At 38.9% G+C, this 18,763-nt stretch overlaps 1 protein-coding gene across 1 annotated transcript in view; it reads left to right on the forward strand.

The window, feature by feature from the left end:
- The first annotated feature begins 432 nt into the window (after positions 1 to 432).
- ADAMTSL3 (ADAMTS like 3) overlaps positions 433 to 18,763 on the forward strand; it is a 195,590-nt gene continuing 177,259 nt past the window's right edge. Inside the window, exon 1 of the mRNA XM_026060624.1 lies at positions 433 to 507. Coding sequence (XP_025916409.1) covers positions 433 to 507 — 75 coding nt within the window. The remainder of the gene's footprint in view (positions 508 to 18,763) is intronic.

Below are 18,763 nucleotides of genomic sequence, written 5' to 3' on the forward strand. Positions count from 1 at the left end.
AAAAGCAGTGTAAATGCCTGAAGTCCCAGGGCTGAGCTCTCAGCTCTGAGTGGGTGACGGTGCTGAAACAGTACATCAGAAATCCTTTGCTCCTTGGACTGTGCTTTCTGGAGACTAAGATTGGAGAGGGGTTTGATAAACTGACCTGCGTTCAAGAGAGAATCAAACTTGCCCCCTRTTGCTAGCTTCCCCAGCCCCCCCTTTCTGCTCCCTAATTGGAGCTGCCTCACCCTGTAGGCTGTGCTCATGGCATGCGATCTGAGTCTGCCTTGCTGGCCAGCACGAAACTCCAGTGTTTGCGTTGCATTTCTTCCAAAGGCCGGTTCCATCCCTTTGCCCAGTTTGCTTTAGTCATTGAGATTCTGGCGGAGCCCGCTTGATTTTGTTTGTAACTTGAAGCAATCTCTCTCAGCAGAGCCCCAAGGCACGACGATGGCCAGCCCTAAAGCCACAGGGCTCTCCTGGGAGATCACTTGGCTTGCCATTGCTGTCTGTGCTCATCTACAGGTAAGTAATGAACTGATTGCTGTTGTCATGGCTCATCCTTTCTCAGATGATCTTACTGCATGCTTATTTATGTTTTTTTTTTTTTTTTAAAAATAGAAAACTGCTGAAGCAACTGCTTTGTGAATAAAGGGCTACAATGAGAGGGAAAACGTGATTTTCCTGTCACTGAAACTAATTTCAAAGACATCCACACGGGAAGCTGATATTTTCTCTCTTCCTAGTAACATTGTACCTGACTTTACTGTGTGGGGACCAAAGGGAGATCTTGCCAGATGTGTAATACCTGAGGTTTTTCAAGGCAACATGGTTGCTCATTACCCCAGGAGGTTTAGCGCTTGATAAACATTAAGATCCTGTAAGTGAGAAGAGTTGTAGGAAGACTTGGGCAGAAACATCTAACGCTTTTGGAAATCAGTGAGTATCTTTCTGGGGGTCTGTGAGATGGTCTTTGCTTCAAGTGTTCAATGTATTCAGGATCCATGGAGGAAAGCCATAGCTGCCAATTGATCTATTGCTGACGCATGAGCCTGATTGGTTCCAAGAAGTGAGTATTTCAAGAAATATGGTGTGCTGGCATGCAGCAGAGATGTTGTTTTAGTATGTCATCCTCTATACTGATGGTTCCCACAGTACAGGACATTTCAAATCAAGAAAACTTTAGAAAAGGACATCTGAGTAAACTGAAGAACTCTTTTTGAAATGAATAGTATCAGTTTCTGAAAACTTTAGTGTAGCAGTTTTTGACAAATAAGTGAAATCTTGGTTTTGAATAAAATCAGTGACACTGTTGACCTTAACGTTACGTACTGTGTGTGCTATAGCCTTGCTGAGGAGCAGTGGTTTCAAACTGGAGCCTGTTGTGTTGGGTATTATGTAAACATACATCCTGAAGAGTGTTTAATCTAAGTATAATGCAGCAGACAAAAGTAAATTCAAAAGTAATATGAAGAAACAGGGAGACTGTACTGGAGAGACTGGACAGCTCAGTAAGCGATGATCCATTTGGGGTGCTTTTGGGGATTTAAGGGAGGGGAAATGGGGCTCCAGCCCATCCTCAGTAGCACTGTTGAGTGCAGTGTGTGCTATGAGCCATTTGATGGGTAGGATAACTGTTGATGAACACCTCCCATATCTGTATTATACCTGGTCTATACTAGCTGGTCTTGAAAGTACACTGGTTACCTGGTATCATTGTGACTTTTTATGAGTAACGGTCTTGCCACCTAAGTCAGAATTATTAGATTGTTATTAACTGTGCAGTAAAACATAGTGCATTCAGTGCATGTCCATGCTGATGGGAGAGCAGTGGACTCTTCCTTGCTTTTTGTATTTGCTTGTTTCTTCTGTAAGAACAAAATGTTACTGGTTTGCTGTGCTTGTTCTTGTATTTTTGTGTGTAAGCAGTTGAGTGACTTTGTAATAACCTGCCCTATAAAACACTCAGAAAGTGGTATGTAAAGTTCACTTAATAGTTCTGAGTAAGATGCGAATAGAAGTGCAGGGAAGGGAAATGTCAGCTTTGTGTTTGGGCCTTTTGGTTATGAGGAGACCAACTTTTTCTCTTTTATAATGTTTTTCTTCTATAATTTTTTTTTCATATTGCTTTCATTTTAGAACTGGAACCAGTAGTGGCATAGTTTCATCTTCTCCACAAACGGTTTGGCAGAGCTTCACTTGTCTTCTTGTAATAAAAACAACCCAAACACATTGGAGTAATCAATAGGCTATTATAGGTAGCTTCATGAGCATTTCAATCTAGGTCAAGTTTTTTGGTCTTGATTTGTCCTTTTAAATAAAAGCTAATCTAGCTGGCATATTTGAGTCGTTAGCACTTAACCCCGATCTTGTAGGAGGTCCTTCTGCTCCTAAAATTTAGGTGTTTTATCACAATTCTAGTCACATTAAAGATATTTTATAGTATTTAACATAACATTTTTGGTATCCAATAACCGTTAATTCTTTAATTGGTTGCTTGGGGCCATACTATATGGACCACACACAGTCATTCTACCCTAATATTGTACCATAGCTTCCACTTGTGTTGTTTTTGGCTATTAAAGTGCTTATGTCTGGAGCTAATCAATTAGAAACAATTGGATGCTGGGCAAGGTCACAAGTCTATGCCATGTCGCCTATGTGCAATTGATTAATTTCATCCTGCTGGAGGCAGGTACAGAATAAAATAATGACCATTTTGGAAGAATGTGGTGGAAGTGTGGTATGAATGTAACACAAGAAAAACTTTTAACATGAGAAGTTGTGAAAAAGAGGTAGCTGTTACTGAGAAGAAATGAAAGTTAACTTTGGTTACAGGAGCTCTTTCTGATTCTTGAGTAACATGGTCAAAAGCTCTGTACAGTGTTTAGCTAGGCTCTGCACTTATAGGCATGCTGTGTCTCAAGTTTATGACAAGATCATTTTGTCATGGGCAGATTAGTCTCTCTACTAGTAGATCACTTCAATTTTGTAGGATAACCCAGTGAATAGTTTACTAGGGAGGCGTTGCTGAGCTCCCTGTTCATTTTATCTATTCTGTGATCAAGAGCTGTGGCATAAACTTGGCTTGTTAGGAGATCACTTATGAGCCAGGCCTAGGTTGCGCCCTTTTGTGGGCAGGGGGACTGTTCTGACTTCCACCAGTACAGCTAAAGTGAGGGGAACTGCATTAGCCTTTAGCCAGGGTTAATTCAAGCAAATGACATCTGTATGTTTTTTCTTAAGAAATTTTAAATGAAAAAGACACTAGTGGCAACATGGAATATTTTGTTGTTTCTGAAGATTTAAATGTTGAATCTATTCAAAGAGGTTATTGTATTCCACAAAGTATATGTATTTGTGTACATTAGCTAATTATATCCTTTTCTTTGGATTTAAATATTCATGTGTACTTATTGGTAAATATGTGAACAGAATTACTGCAAAGACCTAAGAGGCTCTTTATTTTTCTCATATTGTAGGAGGYGAGGAGGTGAATTAATAAACAAAAAAAAAGTATTTAAATGCAATTATGCTGTTTAAGTTATCTCTTGAGCAGATATGGCTATATATTAGTATTTGAAACTGGAAGATGTTCGGCCTGGTACCAGTCTCTTTCTTAACCTCATATGATAACTCTTATGGGATAACATTCAGCTAGATACTGTTATATTTTGAAATATATGTAAGAATATATATCTGTACATCCTTACTAATGGATCAATGGCAGCAAGAAGTGATTGCTAGCAGATGCATATAGACAAAATGTATCATCAAGAATTTTACACATGGATTCATTTTAGAGTTATTCTCTGGTATGTTGTTTCCCAATCAGCAATACACTGATATTTTCTTTGGTTCCTACTGTCCAAGCTAAGCCTTCTCTGAGTTGGTCCATTTTATCTCTAAAGACACAGGGTTGCTAATGTCTGAGAAAAAGAATGATAGCAAACACACTTTGTCTGGATATTTAAGAAGCATTTGCTCTGGATTTCTATGGAAAGGAAAGTTTCATAGGTCACACATTCATTGAATAAACTGTTGGTTGGTTCCATGATTTATGTTTCTGCAGTCCTTGCATGCATTATGTTTTTTTAACTATCTGTGATATTTCTGATGCAGAAGATATACATGCTGAAAACATTATCTTATTCCAAATGATTCTGCCATAACCGATCTGCCAAAAACTACCAACATAGTAAATGTCTTTAAGGTTAGGTTTTGCTGGTCCAAAAATCTGATGTCCATTATATGACATAGTGGACTTGGAGACCATCTTTGTAGAAAACCTTTGGAATACTGTTTTACAGTCACTGAATGTATTGCATGCTGATGTTCAGAAAATAGATTATGATCTACATGCCATACAATAGTGAGGATTCTAAAACCTTCTGTAACAAAAAAAAAAAAAAAAAAAAGCAGGGTGAGATTTGCAAATCCACAGTTAAATCTGAAGCAGTTTCACTTTTTTGTAGGCAGGCTGAAATTCTGGACCCATCTGGAGTTTTGCCATCAGCCTCAATGGGCTTGTGGTTTTATTCTTTGTCTAAAGACTGAAACGCCTTTCCTGGAGACAAATAACACTTTTGAGACTCTGTAGAAAGTATTCTGACTTATTCAATGTTATTGACAAGCTTGTAACTCAGTGACCGCATTACCAGAAAACTTATGTAAGTTCCTGAGCTTACTTTGAATTTATGACCAATAATGATTGCTCAGCCAGTGCTCATAGGATCTGAACTGCTGTTTCCCCCAATTTACAGTCCAAAAGAGTTGAATTGCCAGAAAACTTGTGATGAATCTCAGTCTTGTGACTCAAGTCACAAACTATGTATGAATACTTATTTTTTAAAATGTACTCGATTTGAAAATTTATGTCAACTATGGGGGATGACCAAGAGCACCATTAATATCAGTGAAAGGGTTATTTTACCCTCTTGTTTCTTTATTTTCCTTTTTTGGGTAAATATTTTTATCTTGGTGATTGTATATAATGCTCACAGTGATACAACTCAGGAAAATCAAGCTTGGTTATTCAGCCGAAGCATGGTCTGAACCAGTCCAACTCCAATGGGGCGAAGGTGGTTTAGTCTCTGTGTCCAGCCAGATTTTGAATTCTGTGCTGCATCTTTGGGCATAGGTATTGGTGCTTACTGTGACGGTAATTTCTGACAAGTCACGATAAAAATCAGGCTGAGGTTCTCAAATTGGTTTTGCGTAGAGCTGCAGAATGCTGGTTTGAAAACTAGATAGCCGCAAAAATCAAAAATTTTTAGAGAAGCCTCAGTGTAGAAATAATCTCGAGCAACAACCAGTGGCTCCTAATTTCTCCTGGAAAAGAAGTTAATGAACAAATAGCTGGAGGATGATCTTTGGTTTTAGTAGATACTTGAAAGCTTAGTCACTGATAATTATTAAGGTCTGCCTGGTGCAGCTGGAGCCTTCTTATTCCTTACCAAACTGGGGCATATAGATCAGCTGTGCCGAGGTGTCAGTTTTGTAGTGCATCAAATTCCATTCCTGCTTTGCACTGCAGAAAATGTACGTGATTGGTCGTACTGATATTAAAGCCCTTTTGCCACTTGTGCAAAAATGATGATTTGGCTATTTAAAATAATGATTTTGGCTTCAAAAGAACATATACTTTTAAATTTGAGTCCTTTTATTTGCTTCTACTCTTTCAACCTGTAGGTGTCTCACATTTGAGCGTTTATCTGCAATTAWTAGGGCTAGCAGTTATTATTAAGATTAAAATAGAGTTCTGTATGTTCACCTGAATCCAGGAGGTAGAGTTTAAGAAAATGCTAAATATTATGTGGCTTACAATGAGGTAATACAAATATTAATTTCAGTGATGGGGGAGCAGATTTATAATTGGGCCTCTATAAGTGTTTATCATCAGTATTATCAACTATATAAAATCTTAACAACCCACTGACTTAACAGTAAAGTACAGCATTTGCATACTATGATACAATACACTCAAGTATTGTTTATTCCCAAAGACTTCTTGCATAGCTTTACAATACAAACACGTATAGAGCCCAAGTCTTGTGGCCATGTACAGTCCAAAACAGTCTGTCTTGAACAATCCCAGTGTAATTCGTGGGATGCRGAATCTCTGTAAAACAGAGGGAGCTTGTGCGTGGTGAAAGAGTGGGTTTGTTTTTGAAGTGCAGTTTGCTAGTGAGCCCAGCGTTCCAGAAAGGACACTGGATATAGCCATGGCAACTCCGGAGAGACAAGTAAGTGAGTTTTTTTTTTTTTTTTTCTGGTCGTGCAGATAGAAGTTGGAAAGGAGAAGCAAACAGCTGATGGGATGGAAGTACAGGCTCTAATCAGTGAGTCTAGATTTGGCCCTAGCTTGATTTCTGCATGCAACTCAGCAGTAGATAAATTCCCTTTTGAAGGTTCAACAATCATAAAGGCCAGTATTTAATCATCTACCTGTATTCTTATTCTGAAAGAGGCTTAAATTTTCCTGCAGGTTTTGGAATAAGAATTTTGTTTCTGTTGTTTGAGGGTGGAAGGGAATGTTTATAGATTTTTGCTTATATATTTGTAGATACCTTAATTATTGATCTACTTTTACTCCCGACTTTTGCTATAGTGTATCTGGAATCCTGTCATCTCTCATTCCTGTGTCTCTAGAATGAAGCATCAAATGTGCACAAATGCCTTAGAAAAGCAAATCTTGCTCTTGTGAACAAGACCCACGTAGAAAATGTGTAGCGTTGCAGTTCTGATATACCYTCTGGACTTACCTTATTTTCACTGATAAATAATTCCTTAAGGTTTTGAAAACATGTCTAAATAACTTTCCTTCGCATTAGAAGAAACTTTTTCTTGATATTAGCTGAAGTCTATAGACTGTCAAGAGCCCTTAAATTTAAGGGTTATGTTTTCAAAATGGCTTCAGTCCAACTTCTAGTAACACACACAGTTCTGCGAGCTCACTTTTTGAGCACTGTCCCCTGCACAGGGGTAATAAATTTGATGCAGATATAGTAGCATTTTCAGAAGGGTCTGTGTGACATAGAGCCTTTGTTTCTTTGACTTTCAGTAGGACTTGAGTCATTAAGTTAAACAGAAATGCTGTTAGGTATAGTGCTTAGCTGGATTTTTAAAAACAAATTACAGGCTAAATTTCCATTAATCCAATGGGAACAAGGCACCTAGATGCCTTAGGCACTTCCAAAAATCTGGCTAACCATCTGTCTGCATATTTAGGTTAAACCTAAACTTTCACCCGTAAAGCTCTTTTGGAAAAATAAGTTTCTGGTGTGCAAGCTGTAGCACTGGGGTGTGTAGATATCTGATAGTATTTGAAAAGTGCAAGTACAAGCAGCATGTGTATATAAAGGGAGGGCAAGTTTTGAAAATGTGGCCTGATATAGCCCTTCCAGTACAGCCTATTACATAAATTGTTTAGGAACAATGTTATTTCTGTTTCTAATTTTATATTTATTAGGTTTAACATCATTATGGAGAGAAAATGCAAACAGTATTCTTAGTTTGTTTTGAGAAATGCGGTTTCCAAGAATTGTCAGTTTGTCATGCCTCTGGATCTGCTAGAAACACAGTGAATACAAGTCAGTTCAACTAAATTGTGAAACAGTATTAAAAATGCATTTATGATTGTAATTACTAGAATGTTGTTGTATGCTAACAGTTGTCATTTGTGTCGTGGTGGGAGGTCCCAACTGGTTAATGATGTTATTTTGTAGCATAAGTGGAGCATTTTTTATATGCAGAAACTTGTATTTTTGTATGCATATAATGCTTTTTCTGTCATCAGGTGCTTTGCCAAAAATCTAAACTCCTTACAACTTACAGGATACAGTCTCTTGTCAGTGCATGCAAACAGAACAGAGTATAGTTTATAGTGTATATATATGAAATGATCTATAGGGGTGCGCTATAGAGTCAGTGTGGACATAGGGAGGAGTTTTAGCTACCTGGTTTATTGCCTTTTAGTGTTGTAGAATTAAGCTGACATGGACATACCTGCGCGACCACTGAGTGCTAAGAGTATGGCACTGTTTTCTCTCAGGCTCTGCTTGACAATAAATGTTTCCTGGCCTGCACCTTGCAGAAGCTCTCAGAAGGCTGCAGAAACTGGCTTTATTCCCAGCTGGCTAATTCAGCAACAAGTTAGCTAGCTCCAACCCCCCCCCCCCCAAAAAAAAAAAAAAAAAAAATCCCCCTGCATCTCCCCTGCTTTGTTGCAATTTCCCTGCTTGTATTTATGGATGCTCCAGGCCATCTATTGGCATGGAGAAATGTGAAAGGATGGTGCAAGTAACAGTTCAGGTGCATTCAGATTTGCTTCTTCCAGTGGGAGTTTTCCTTTCTTTTCCCACTACTGCAGGCTCTTGCTGGTGTAGCAGCGGTGGGGAAGCAGAGAGCTAAGCAAGCTCAGTGCTCTCTCTGGGTGCATAACAAATGAAATATGCTAAAACATGATATGGCTTCCTCTCGTGAGGGTTGTCTTTTATTGGTTGTTTTCAAGGTCTCATTACTCATTTGGAGTTTTGTTTTCTTGAGTCTCCAAATAGTTTTGAACTGTTCCCTGGTTGACTGACATGGATGCTGTCTGAGAATATCCAAATAGTTTTGAACTGTTCCCTGGTTGACTGACATGGATGCTGTCTGAGAATAACCAAATAGCATAATAGTGTCTTGAGTATTGCCTGCTTGGTAGATGATGTTTTYGCTGGAAACAGGTGCATTCAGCATATTGTGGATTTTTTTTCARCTGATCTCATCAGCACTTGTGTCAGGAGAAGAGGGAATACATCTATCAGTGGAGAGATTTGTTGTGTATGCTGTATGGTCTGTAGACTGCTTGAATGGGTTCCATTTTTATGTGACCTGATTTTATAGCTCTATTTGTATGAATCYAAGGTGCTTTCTGTGACTAATAATTAAACTCCCTCTGGGACAGTGGTTCTCAGGTATGTCTTTTCATGGAGCTGCCAGCTCAGAGCTTGTTAGTAGTCAATGATGCAAATCAAATGTTAGGAAATACTATGAAAAGAAAGAGAACAAAGCAAAGAATATCATTGTCTCACTGTGTATACCTTGGTTTGCCTACACTCGAGTACTGTGTGTGGTTTGGATCCCTTTATGAATGGGGTGGAGAGGCTAGACTAGAGAGATCTGCATTGTTTCTTCCAGCTTAAGAACCGAGTGTCCTTAAATGAGAGGGAGCCAAGTTCAAGAAAGCAAAAGGAGGTGGTTCTCCCCGCAATGGACTTTGGGACTCCTTGCCAAAGGATTTTTCTGGACAGAAGAAGTTTACATGGATTCAAGGGGAGACAGCACAAGTACTTGGAAGAGCCACTAAGTATGACTAAATGGACAAACCAGAGCAGGCTCAGAAAAATGGTTGGGAGTCCAGAAAAGTATTTCAGGGAAGGCTCATACATACTCGCTCTGCACGTGCATTTCTCTGGGCGTCTACGTATGGCTACTGTTGGAAGCTGATGGACTAGRCAGATCCTTGGTCTGAACCAGTTAAGATCATCTTATGCCATTAGCTCCTTAGCGCCACACTTGAGGACTGATGAACTGTGAGTTAGAGCCTCTGGTACTGTCAGTCATGACTCATCATTTAGAAACTAACATTAAATATATTCACCAAGCTCCAGATGTCTGATGATATATTCTGGGCAGAGAAGAGCTTGCTCAAACCCTATATAGGTACCTACATTCTGAGCTCCTTTGTGTCTGCCTGGATTTTTTTATATTTACAACAGTAGGTTATTCATTTCTAGCTTTACAAACAATTTTATTATATGCTTCTGGCTCGTCTTCAAACTTTAAAGTTTTAGAGTCTTTTTTAAGGTRTGCAAGTAAATTTGGGTCATCCTGCCTGATTGCTGGAGGAGTTTGTTTTTTTAAACACCCACCACTATTTCCTTGCTGTTGAGCAAGACAAATAGAGCAGTGGCTTCTGATATTTTACTAAATAAGACTTGGCTTAAAATCCACTTTCATCATGTGATCAGTCCTTCTGTGAGTAAGTTGCAAATACTCCAGACACTTTGCCTGCATGAGTGAGAATTTGCCTTCACCCTGGTGTGAAACTGCGCACCCAAATGCATTTCCCATTTCCCTTTCCTACCTCTTTCAGTTAAATTTAGAACACAATAGGTTGATTAAAAACCATAAGAAAACCTCCAAAATGGCATCTTAATATATGGTTTTTTACTATGCAGCTGTTTATCTTCTGCTAAGAGGAAACTATAGATGTGTTTTTAATGCCAGGAGCTGGGCTTAAAATGCCATTACTTATCCAGTGGGAATAGATTTGAAAATTAGTAAGCAATTAGATCAGTAGGCAAATACATTTTACCTAATGCTGCAAGTCTCATGGGCTTTTCAAATATCCTGTTAGCATCACCTGTTCTTAACTTGCAACCTTTTAAATCTTTACCTAGCTTTAAAGAGCAGTGTTACTTTGAAAGTGAAAGTTATCTGTGCTTTTCGTTTCTGAGCTGAATTTTAACTTTTTAAAAACTTGCATGGTTTCTGCAAGGGCAATAGAGATGTACTTGGAACACTAAGCTTTTCATGAGGAAAACTTCCTTCTATAGATGACCATCCTGAAGACCCTTGTGGGTCTTGCTCTGATCTTCTGAACTTGCTTGAATTATGCCCTGAGCAAACACCAGTGATGTATCTGTTTATAATTGCTCATTTTTCTTGATGAATTAAGACCTCAGTGAGCCATCTGTCACATGTCACATAAAAGCCACTATTTAAAAATGAGGAAAAAATGTAGGGATTGTAGCCTTTTTTCATTATTTCAAATGGGAATGGCAGTCACCCACGAGGATGCTGAAGAAAAGACCTTGTCCTCTTTAATATAGGAGTGTCCCTGCATTCCTTTTCTGCTGAAAGTTCGCATTGATTCAGTGGTAGTATGAGGACTCAGCCTAGACACTAAAACTTCAGTCCTGGAATTGGATCCAGGCTGGGGAGTCCTGCAGACTTCATTAGGTTACTGTGCCACAACTGAGACCTTAGTTTGTAAAAATTCAGGCTTTCTAGCTCCACAGTACAACATTCTACACTTGAGTAACGCTGCCAGTGAAGTCTGTAGGCACTTTGCCTGAGACATCAGTGGGAGTTTTTCCTGAGTAAGACCTGCCCATAGGAAGCAAACTGAGGCTGAAGCTCATTAGTGCTAACTGGTTGGTTGTTGTATTTCCTGTTGTGTGGTGCAAATCACTTCATCTCTTCTTCGTGTAACTGCTAAGGACAGATGGCATTTAAAGCTGTGTCTGCAGCTGTTAGTTTTCTCAGAAATTGGCTGTGTTYATCCCTATGGAAAAAGAGATATTCAGAAAGATAATTTGCCTGTTGTTTATAAACCTTGCAAAATTTGAAGCAATTTCCATTTTTTACATGTCAGTTTTTATTGTGTGTCATGGAAGAGCATTTTATCAGGTGTTCCAGACCATCCCTGTTGGCAGGAATTTCTCTGAACTACTGCAGAGGGAAACATCAAAACCAGTCCTTGGAGCATGTATGCTATTTTTCAAAAGGACTGAAGCAGAACATGGAAATTCACTTTTTAAAAATTAATGTGGCTTTCTGCCAGATATGCTGTATTCAGAAGATTGCTTTGAACCTTTTAAGGGGTTGTACTCTCCACTGCATGGTGCAGTCCTGCTAATGAAAATAAAGAAGAAAACACAAGCACATCATAAATAAGGAAGATCTGATAGAGAGTTGATTTCTGCATGTAGTGTTTTGTCCATGCATATGAAAATTGACATCATGGTGTTGGAATGTTGACCGTGTTTTGCATTTTGCTAGCTGCTTTTACTGGAAAGCATGTGTTTCAAAGGGAGTTTTCAATTTTTATAAGTCTTTGCCTCCATAATAGCCCAGTCTTATTTTGAATGTGAACTTCAGCTATGAATAAAATTTAACTCATGAAGTAAGAGATTCCTCTGGCACAAAATATGAATGAATTATGCAGACATTAACTAGTAACATGCATGTCTGGATCAAAATAGTCAAAGCTAACATTGAGGTTCTTCTCTTAGCACTCCACTCCACACTCTACAGCACCTTACTCTGAGAGAAAAGGCATCAGATCTGAGGAACTCCTTGCAAGAAAAGCTGTATCAAGTGTGGAGATAGCATAGCTGGCTCCACAAAGCTAGCCTTTTGTGAGAAATTTCTCAGTAATGTGCCTCCTTAGCTCCAGATGGGCCAGATGAAAGAAGGGAGCTGAGTTCGAGAAAGCAGACTAGCAGCAAAGAAAAAGTAGTATTAGCCCTTCATCTTGAGAGGACTCATTCAGGTAATATTGGCAAAATCAATTAATTACTTTCAGTAATGGGCTGTAAGGTGTTGGCCTCTCTTCAACCTTCATAATCCAATGCCAGCTCACTTTCCCCAATGTCTCTGGGTTACTCTGTAGAAAGTTGGCAACCTGAGTTTCCCATGTCATCAACTCCATCCAGTCTCCTGAGTGAGGAGCTTCCTGGTAGAACATCCTTGCACCTGCTAATTCTTCCCCAGCTCTTCTCAAAATCAGGCCACTCTGAACCCATTCGTGAAATGACTCTGTGCTACTTAAGCAGCTTGCTAATTTTTGTAATCTCGATTTCGCCAAGTGATGAGGGGCAGGCACAGGTAGGCCCTGTTGCCTTAATCTGTTCCTTGTGATGAAGGACCCAAACCCTTGTGATATTTTTACTAGCTTCATGGGTCTGAAAGGGAGTTAGACAACTATATTATTCTTAGGAATTAGACCCACACCTTTATGTTAAATCTGAATATTCAAAAGTGGACTATGTCTTGTACCTGTCAAAGTGTATATGCCTTTGTCTATCTGCAGGAAAAAGCCTAGAACAAGTTTTTAAAAGAAGCATTTAAACCTCTAAAAAATGTTACCTCTTTTTTAAGTGTATTGTGCAATATTGAAAGCCTATGTTCAATGCTAAAGTTTTAGACCAGCGGACTTTAATTGTATATGTAAACTACATGTAAATATGGATATGCATGCTATATATAAAATTATTCTCAGGAAGGCGAAGTGAGATTGTCTTAGGTTCTCAGATTCTTACCTGTATATTAATACAGGGCTGCTGTATGATAAAAGTATAAATAGATTTACTTTGGTGCTACCTTCAGTTGAGAAAGTGGACATGATCAGATGTTTTAGCATGATTAAACAGCTGCTATTAGAAATGAGGAAAGGTGTTTCATGTTGAAGGGTGGTGTAGCTTGCTAGGCTCAATCCCTGTTCTGAACTGGGGCTTGTTGTGGGATGACTGGTTTTGTAAAAGGTGAGATTATATGCCTAAAGTGTCTTTTGTATTAGTTGTTTTGATAGGCTAGCCTAAGTAGAAGAAATTCCTCTCCAGAGCGGCATAATTAACATCAGACTGGTCAGACACAATACCTGGAGTGCTTGAAATGAAATGGGCTAGATAGGTAGGGACACACTTGATTCTGATGGCTCTTGCTTTGAGAAACTTCTGATGTTCTTTATGAAGACATCTGCATCAAGACTTTGTCTATTCAGCTTTTAAACACTAGTGTAGCCCATCTACCTCCACTCCTCTGTTCTGTGGCTKCCCAGGCAGTTACAGCGTGTGCCGTTTGTATGAGCCATCAGAGYGGAGGAGGTCCATGGCGGTAGTTCTTTTCCTGCCGTCCGTTGGTCTGCAAGGGTTAGTGCTGAACTTGGTCTGCAAGGTGCTGGAGCTGCCAGGCCCTCTTGGTGGGGTTGTTCTCTTCAGCTGCCATAGAGAGGGCATGTGTAAACTGGCTTGTAGAACTCTCCCCCATCGTTCTTCCTATCTTTCTTTAAAATTAAAAGATGGGAAAATGATGCCGTTAACCACTTCCCCCAACTAATTGAGAAAAATCTGGTTTTGCATAATTATTGTTAATACTTCATCAGAACATTTAGATGTAAACAGCTAATTTTACATCCCAAATGTCCAATTATTTTTTTAGCTACCTGCTACTTTTTATAGGTTATTTCTAGGGTCCTATTTCAAGCACAGCAAGGTTTGTGCAAGCTTTATTGTTAAGGGGTGAAATTTAAACTTTATTAGGATTAAGTGTTTAATAGTATAATTTGCTGCATATGTTGCAAATACAAGCTGCTATGAATAGATCTTCTGTAAAAAAAAAAAAAAAAAAAAAGTAAAGAGCATTTGATATGTTATATATGGACTTAAATCCAATATGTTGTTATCTTTAACTAAAGGAAGTTATAAGAAGAGATTTACAGAGAAGGGTTTATTCTATTAACTTTAATTTCTTTAAAACATTTCTCAACTGAAGCTGAATTTGGTTTCTGTATTTTGATTTTGTTTAAAATGTGCTGTACATAACTTCCTTTGTTCGTTGAATATTAATCCAAAAATAGTACAAGATTAGCTGCTTTTCATATATATGAAAGGAGAAAAATATTAGCAGTAGTAGTAGGTGAATATTTATTTAAGTGGGGTACACTGTTTTTCTATTTGTCCATTCACAGCAGACTTGAGGATTTAAACGCAAGGCTTCCTGTAATATTACTGGAATTCTTTTAAGTGTAATTTTTATCCTTGTAAAGAAGTGGAGAGAAAGGCCCTTCCTGTCCTACCAGCCTTCCCCCGATGTCCCTGGAAAGGGTAGAGTGAAACACATTCATTTAGAATAAGTGTCAATCTTTGGCTTGATGCTGAAGGAGCCAAAATAGGAGGGCAGCACAGCCCTATGTTTTCCCAGTCTTCACGAGGTGTTTGATTAATCTGCAAAATGCTAGTGATTGGTTTGGATTCTTATGGCTTTTAGGCAATTTAGAATCATTCTGTGTTTGTAAATGGTAGGAATGAATAGCTCTGGCTTATTTTGAGATTCGGAGACCATATTAAATCTTCTTGGCATAGGCGTTTTGACTTATTGCAGAAATGTAGAGATTTTATTATTGCCCCATTCTTCCTTTTAAAGTTTGCAGTTGCTTTTTTGAGGATTTTATTTAAGTAAGTAATCTTGGCTTTTAAACTTTTTTGGTTTTATTGTTTTACAGAATACTTTGCAGCTGACCACTTCCTCTGTTATTAAAGCTGGAGTAGCATTAAAAAAAAAAAAAGAGGAGAGTAGCTGCATCTATCATCCTAATCCTAAGAAAGGAAAAGAGGACAAGTAAGGGACAAATTTCATTCAATCAATTTTGGGCAGCTTTCTCCAAGAGTGCAACAAATTTCAGACCCTGTGTGGATGTGTATGAGTCCGTTCAGCCTTTTCACCAAGCACTATAAAAAGTTTGTATAGAGGTGCAGAATAATTGCAGCTGGAGTCAGGCTCTCAGGCTGGCTTTTCTGCACAGTAACCAGGATAAAGGAATATCTCTCTTGGCAAAAAGAACTGGGCTCTGAAATAGACATGTTTTGGACTGATAATTCTGAATACAGCCAAACTTGCAGAGAAATATACAGGTTAAGATTCATATTTGGGTCTTGCTGTTTGAACTGGACTCTGTTTAGGCTTGCTATAATAACATTTTAGTCTGTATAGAACGTGGAGGAAGCCAGGCCTTTAAAAAGTCCCAATGAAAACAGGATTACTCCTGCACTTAACTTCAGAATGGCTTAACTGTGAGAGTGAGACTATCTTATTGTTTACGATTTGTAAAGCAATGGAGAATGTGAAGAGAGATATAATTAGGTAAAATAAGAATAGATCAACCAAATCATTAACAGCACAGTATTTTGCAACATTGTTTGCAAATTCCCTAAATTACCTTGTACAGGTTCTAGCTTTAGTAGTTTCTGGTGTCACAGACCTCTCCAGCCTGAGGTACTGGATATATAGGGCAAAAGGAATCATGTGTAATTAAATAAAAGGGTGGATGAATTTATTTCCCTAGCCTTTGCACAGTCCATTGTTCTTGGAGTCTGTCTGTATTTTGAAAAGTCTTAGAATGCTAAAGACAAACATATGAGAATCTGGAACCATGCTAAAGCTTTAGATACTGAAATATTAGGGTTGGCTTCCTAGCTCACATTAGCTTGTACTGGCAAACTAAGAGCTGACTGCGGATAAGAAAATTCAGGGGAGGTTATTGCCACAGATCCATCCAAAAGTGCTCAGCAATAGTTCAAAAATATTCCATAGGAATAGTGCCCCTCTCTAAATCTTTAAAAATTAAACTATGCTGTCAAGAATTCTATTTAACCTCATGTGTAAATGCTATAGTAGTAAAAGAGAAACCATCAGATATGTAGAAGGAGGTGGTTTTGCACAATTGGTTAGAAATCAGGTGCATATTTGGAACTCCACACGATTGCCTTTGCCCTTGCTGGTTTTGAAAAGTAGCGGGCAGAGTGTCCCTTGTCCTACAAGAGGCATGGTGGCCTTTCAAAAGACAAGGTCAAGTGGCAAATCAAGATTGTGAACTCTGCTAGAATTCACTGCATAACAGTTGCTTTTGAAAAGCTGTTTACACATGAACTCCTCCTCCTGAAAAAATAGTGGTGTTTTCAACTTTGCTGAGGCAGTGGAGGCTGAAAGAAAGAACGGCCTTCTAAAACATGTGTGTCGCTTGCATACGAAATGAGAAACTAGCTCTAAGAAAAAGGCACTAAAGACTTGTGCCGGCAGCAACAACAAAATTCAGTCCCTCCAACACCTTTAGGAGACCTTTTGAACAGCTTGGCTACAAGTCAACTTAGTAGAATATTCAAGTGTGTGTGTGTAACTTTTGAGTAGCCAGTAAGCCCAGTGAAATGCCAGTAACTTCAGGTGCAGGCTGAAAAATTGTGGAGGGTGATAACTTTTCAGGCTGCTAGAAAAGAGATGGAAACAAGGCAGCTTATTTTACTAGTCCTCTGCTATGCCAGCATAAGCTTCTCTGTGGTATTTTGAAGGAGTAAAATTATTCTGTTAAATTTCCCGTAGAAAGATATTATTGGAAAACAATGCAGGACTTATGACATGTCTCAATTCATCTGTCCTGGGAGCTATCCATTGTACATACACATCTGCTTGTGCACGCCCACGCAGGACGGGAAGATATTCCTCAACAGGAAGGTCTTCCGTTCCCTCAGTGTGCAGGTGGTATGTATTGGCAAATTGCATATTGTGGCTGTGGTAGCCAAGTTCCCAGAGTAATGCGCACACAGTGAAGCAATTCACTTAACATCAGCTGTTTGAATGAGAATACAAGATGGGTGACTAGGGACGTAATCATATGGCCAGTCTTTTAGTGTTCCTTTCATGATACATATTTTAAATACAGTTGCTACTGATTGCATTTGAAGTATAGGCCATTAGAGGGTGAAAAGTTGCATTTAGCAAGATCCGTCATAGTGAAGTTATTTGGCACTTAAAATATTTAGAAAGAACAAAACACAGAGCATTAATATGCATAATCCAGAACATCAACTGGAAATAATGGTTTTCTGCCATATTTTACTGCAACTAGTAATTTAAGAAGGCTTTGTATTTCTTTGTGACTCCAAAACACTAGACAGTGTCTTGTCTTTGAGTTACAGACATTCTACTGTGTTCTCCATTCTTCATCCTTTTTCTGTCATATTCATCACACGTCTTTCTGTAATCACCTGCATCACTTTAAAACTTTGCTTAATGAAGTTTCTGTGCTGATCATGGAAAATGGGAGATAAGGTAGTAGTGCTGAAACTATCCCCATTGGAGCAGTCATCCTGTTTTGAATTAGCAGGTTCTATTTTCATTTTATGTCTGACTTGCTCAGCTGTGTCTTCTAATATTTCAGCAATTCCAGTTCATTCCAAGGATTTATTTCTTTCTTTCCGGCAGCAGATCCTGTGTTTATCTTTTCTCACCTCAGTTAGAGCCCTTTCCCCTCCACTGTATCAGTCCTCCAGCATTACTGTACACATCACATAGAAGARAGAGTCATTAAACTAATGACCATTAGTCTTACCAGTTGCCAATGAACAGATGACTGCAATGCCTGTCAAGTRGGCTTTTAATTGCTCTTTTTTTAACAGCTGAAGCAGTTATCTAAGTACTGGCTTGTTAGTAACTGTACACATGAAATACTGTCAGTTAATGCTAGCAGATGAACTGTGAGCAATTGTGAGGAAGGGGCAGTCTTCAGATTAATGGTAGGTCCTCTTTCATATTTGGTCTTTTCACACTTGGAGACTTCAGCTTTTGGGGGGCTTCTGCTTCTGTTTTATGCGATTTGTTATTTGCTCGTTTCTGGACCTTTTCCAGTCAACCTTTGCTTTGGTAACAGTGGACAGTGTGTCTGGCTCAAAACAACAGGCAGTTAAAACCTTGGCCTACTTGAGATGCTATCACTGGCAAGAGAGAAAGGAAGACAAACTACCCTTGGAGAACCAAAAAGGATTTTAAGAGGAAATGGGAAGGGGAATGGATTAGGGTATTGAGACTGGCAGCACTAGACTGAGGGAATGGAGAGTTGTGCTTGCTTCAAATATGAGGCTGAGAAAGTTAAGTGCAGCACAGTGTGGAAGCATGCCTGGACAAGTGAACGGCAGTGTCTGAACAGTGGACTTGTGGCAGTAACGGATCAGGTGCAGATGATCAGGATACTGGAAATCAGTGGCAATAATCTCAAAGGGATAAATGGCAAGAAAGAGAAGCGAATAATACAAAGATAGCCATTTCCTAGGGGGAGGAAAATGGCTTACTGGAAAGTAGCATGCTTCATCTGGTTGTTGGTGCATCAGTGATTCTTAACATCAGTAAAGCACAAAAAGTTTAAAAGCTCTAGAGTATCTGCAGAAATGTTTTTGAGACTTAG

Source organism: Apteryx rowi, unplaced genomic scaffold (assembly GCF_003343035.1).
Source record: "Apteryx rowi isolate R43461 unplaced genomic scaffold, aptRow1 scaffold_17, whole genome shotgun sequence".
In the NCBI taxonomy this organism is placed as follows: domain Eukaryota; kingdom Metazoa; phylum Chordata; class Aves; order Apterygiformes; family Apterygidae; genus Apteryx; species Apteryx rowi.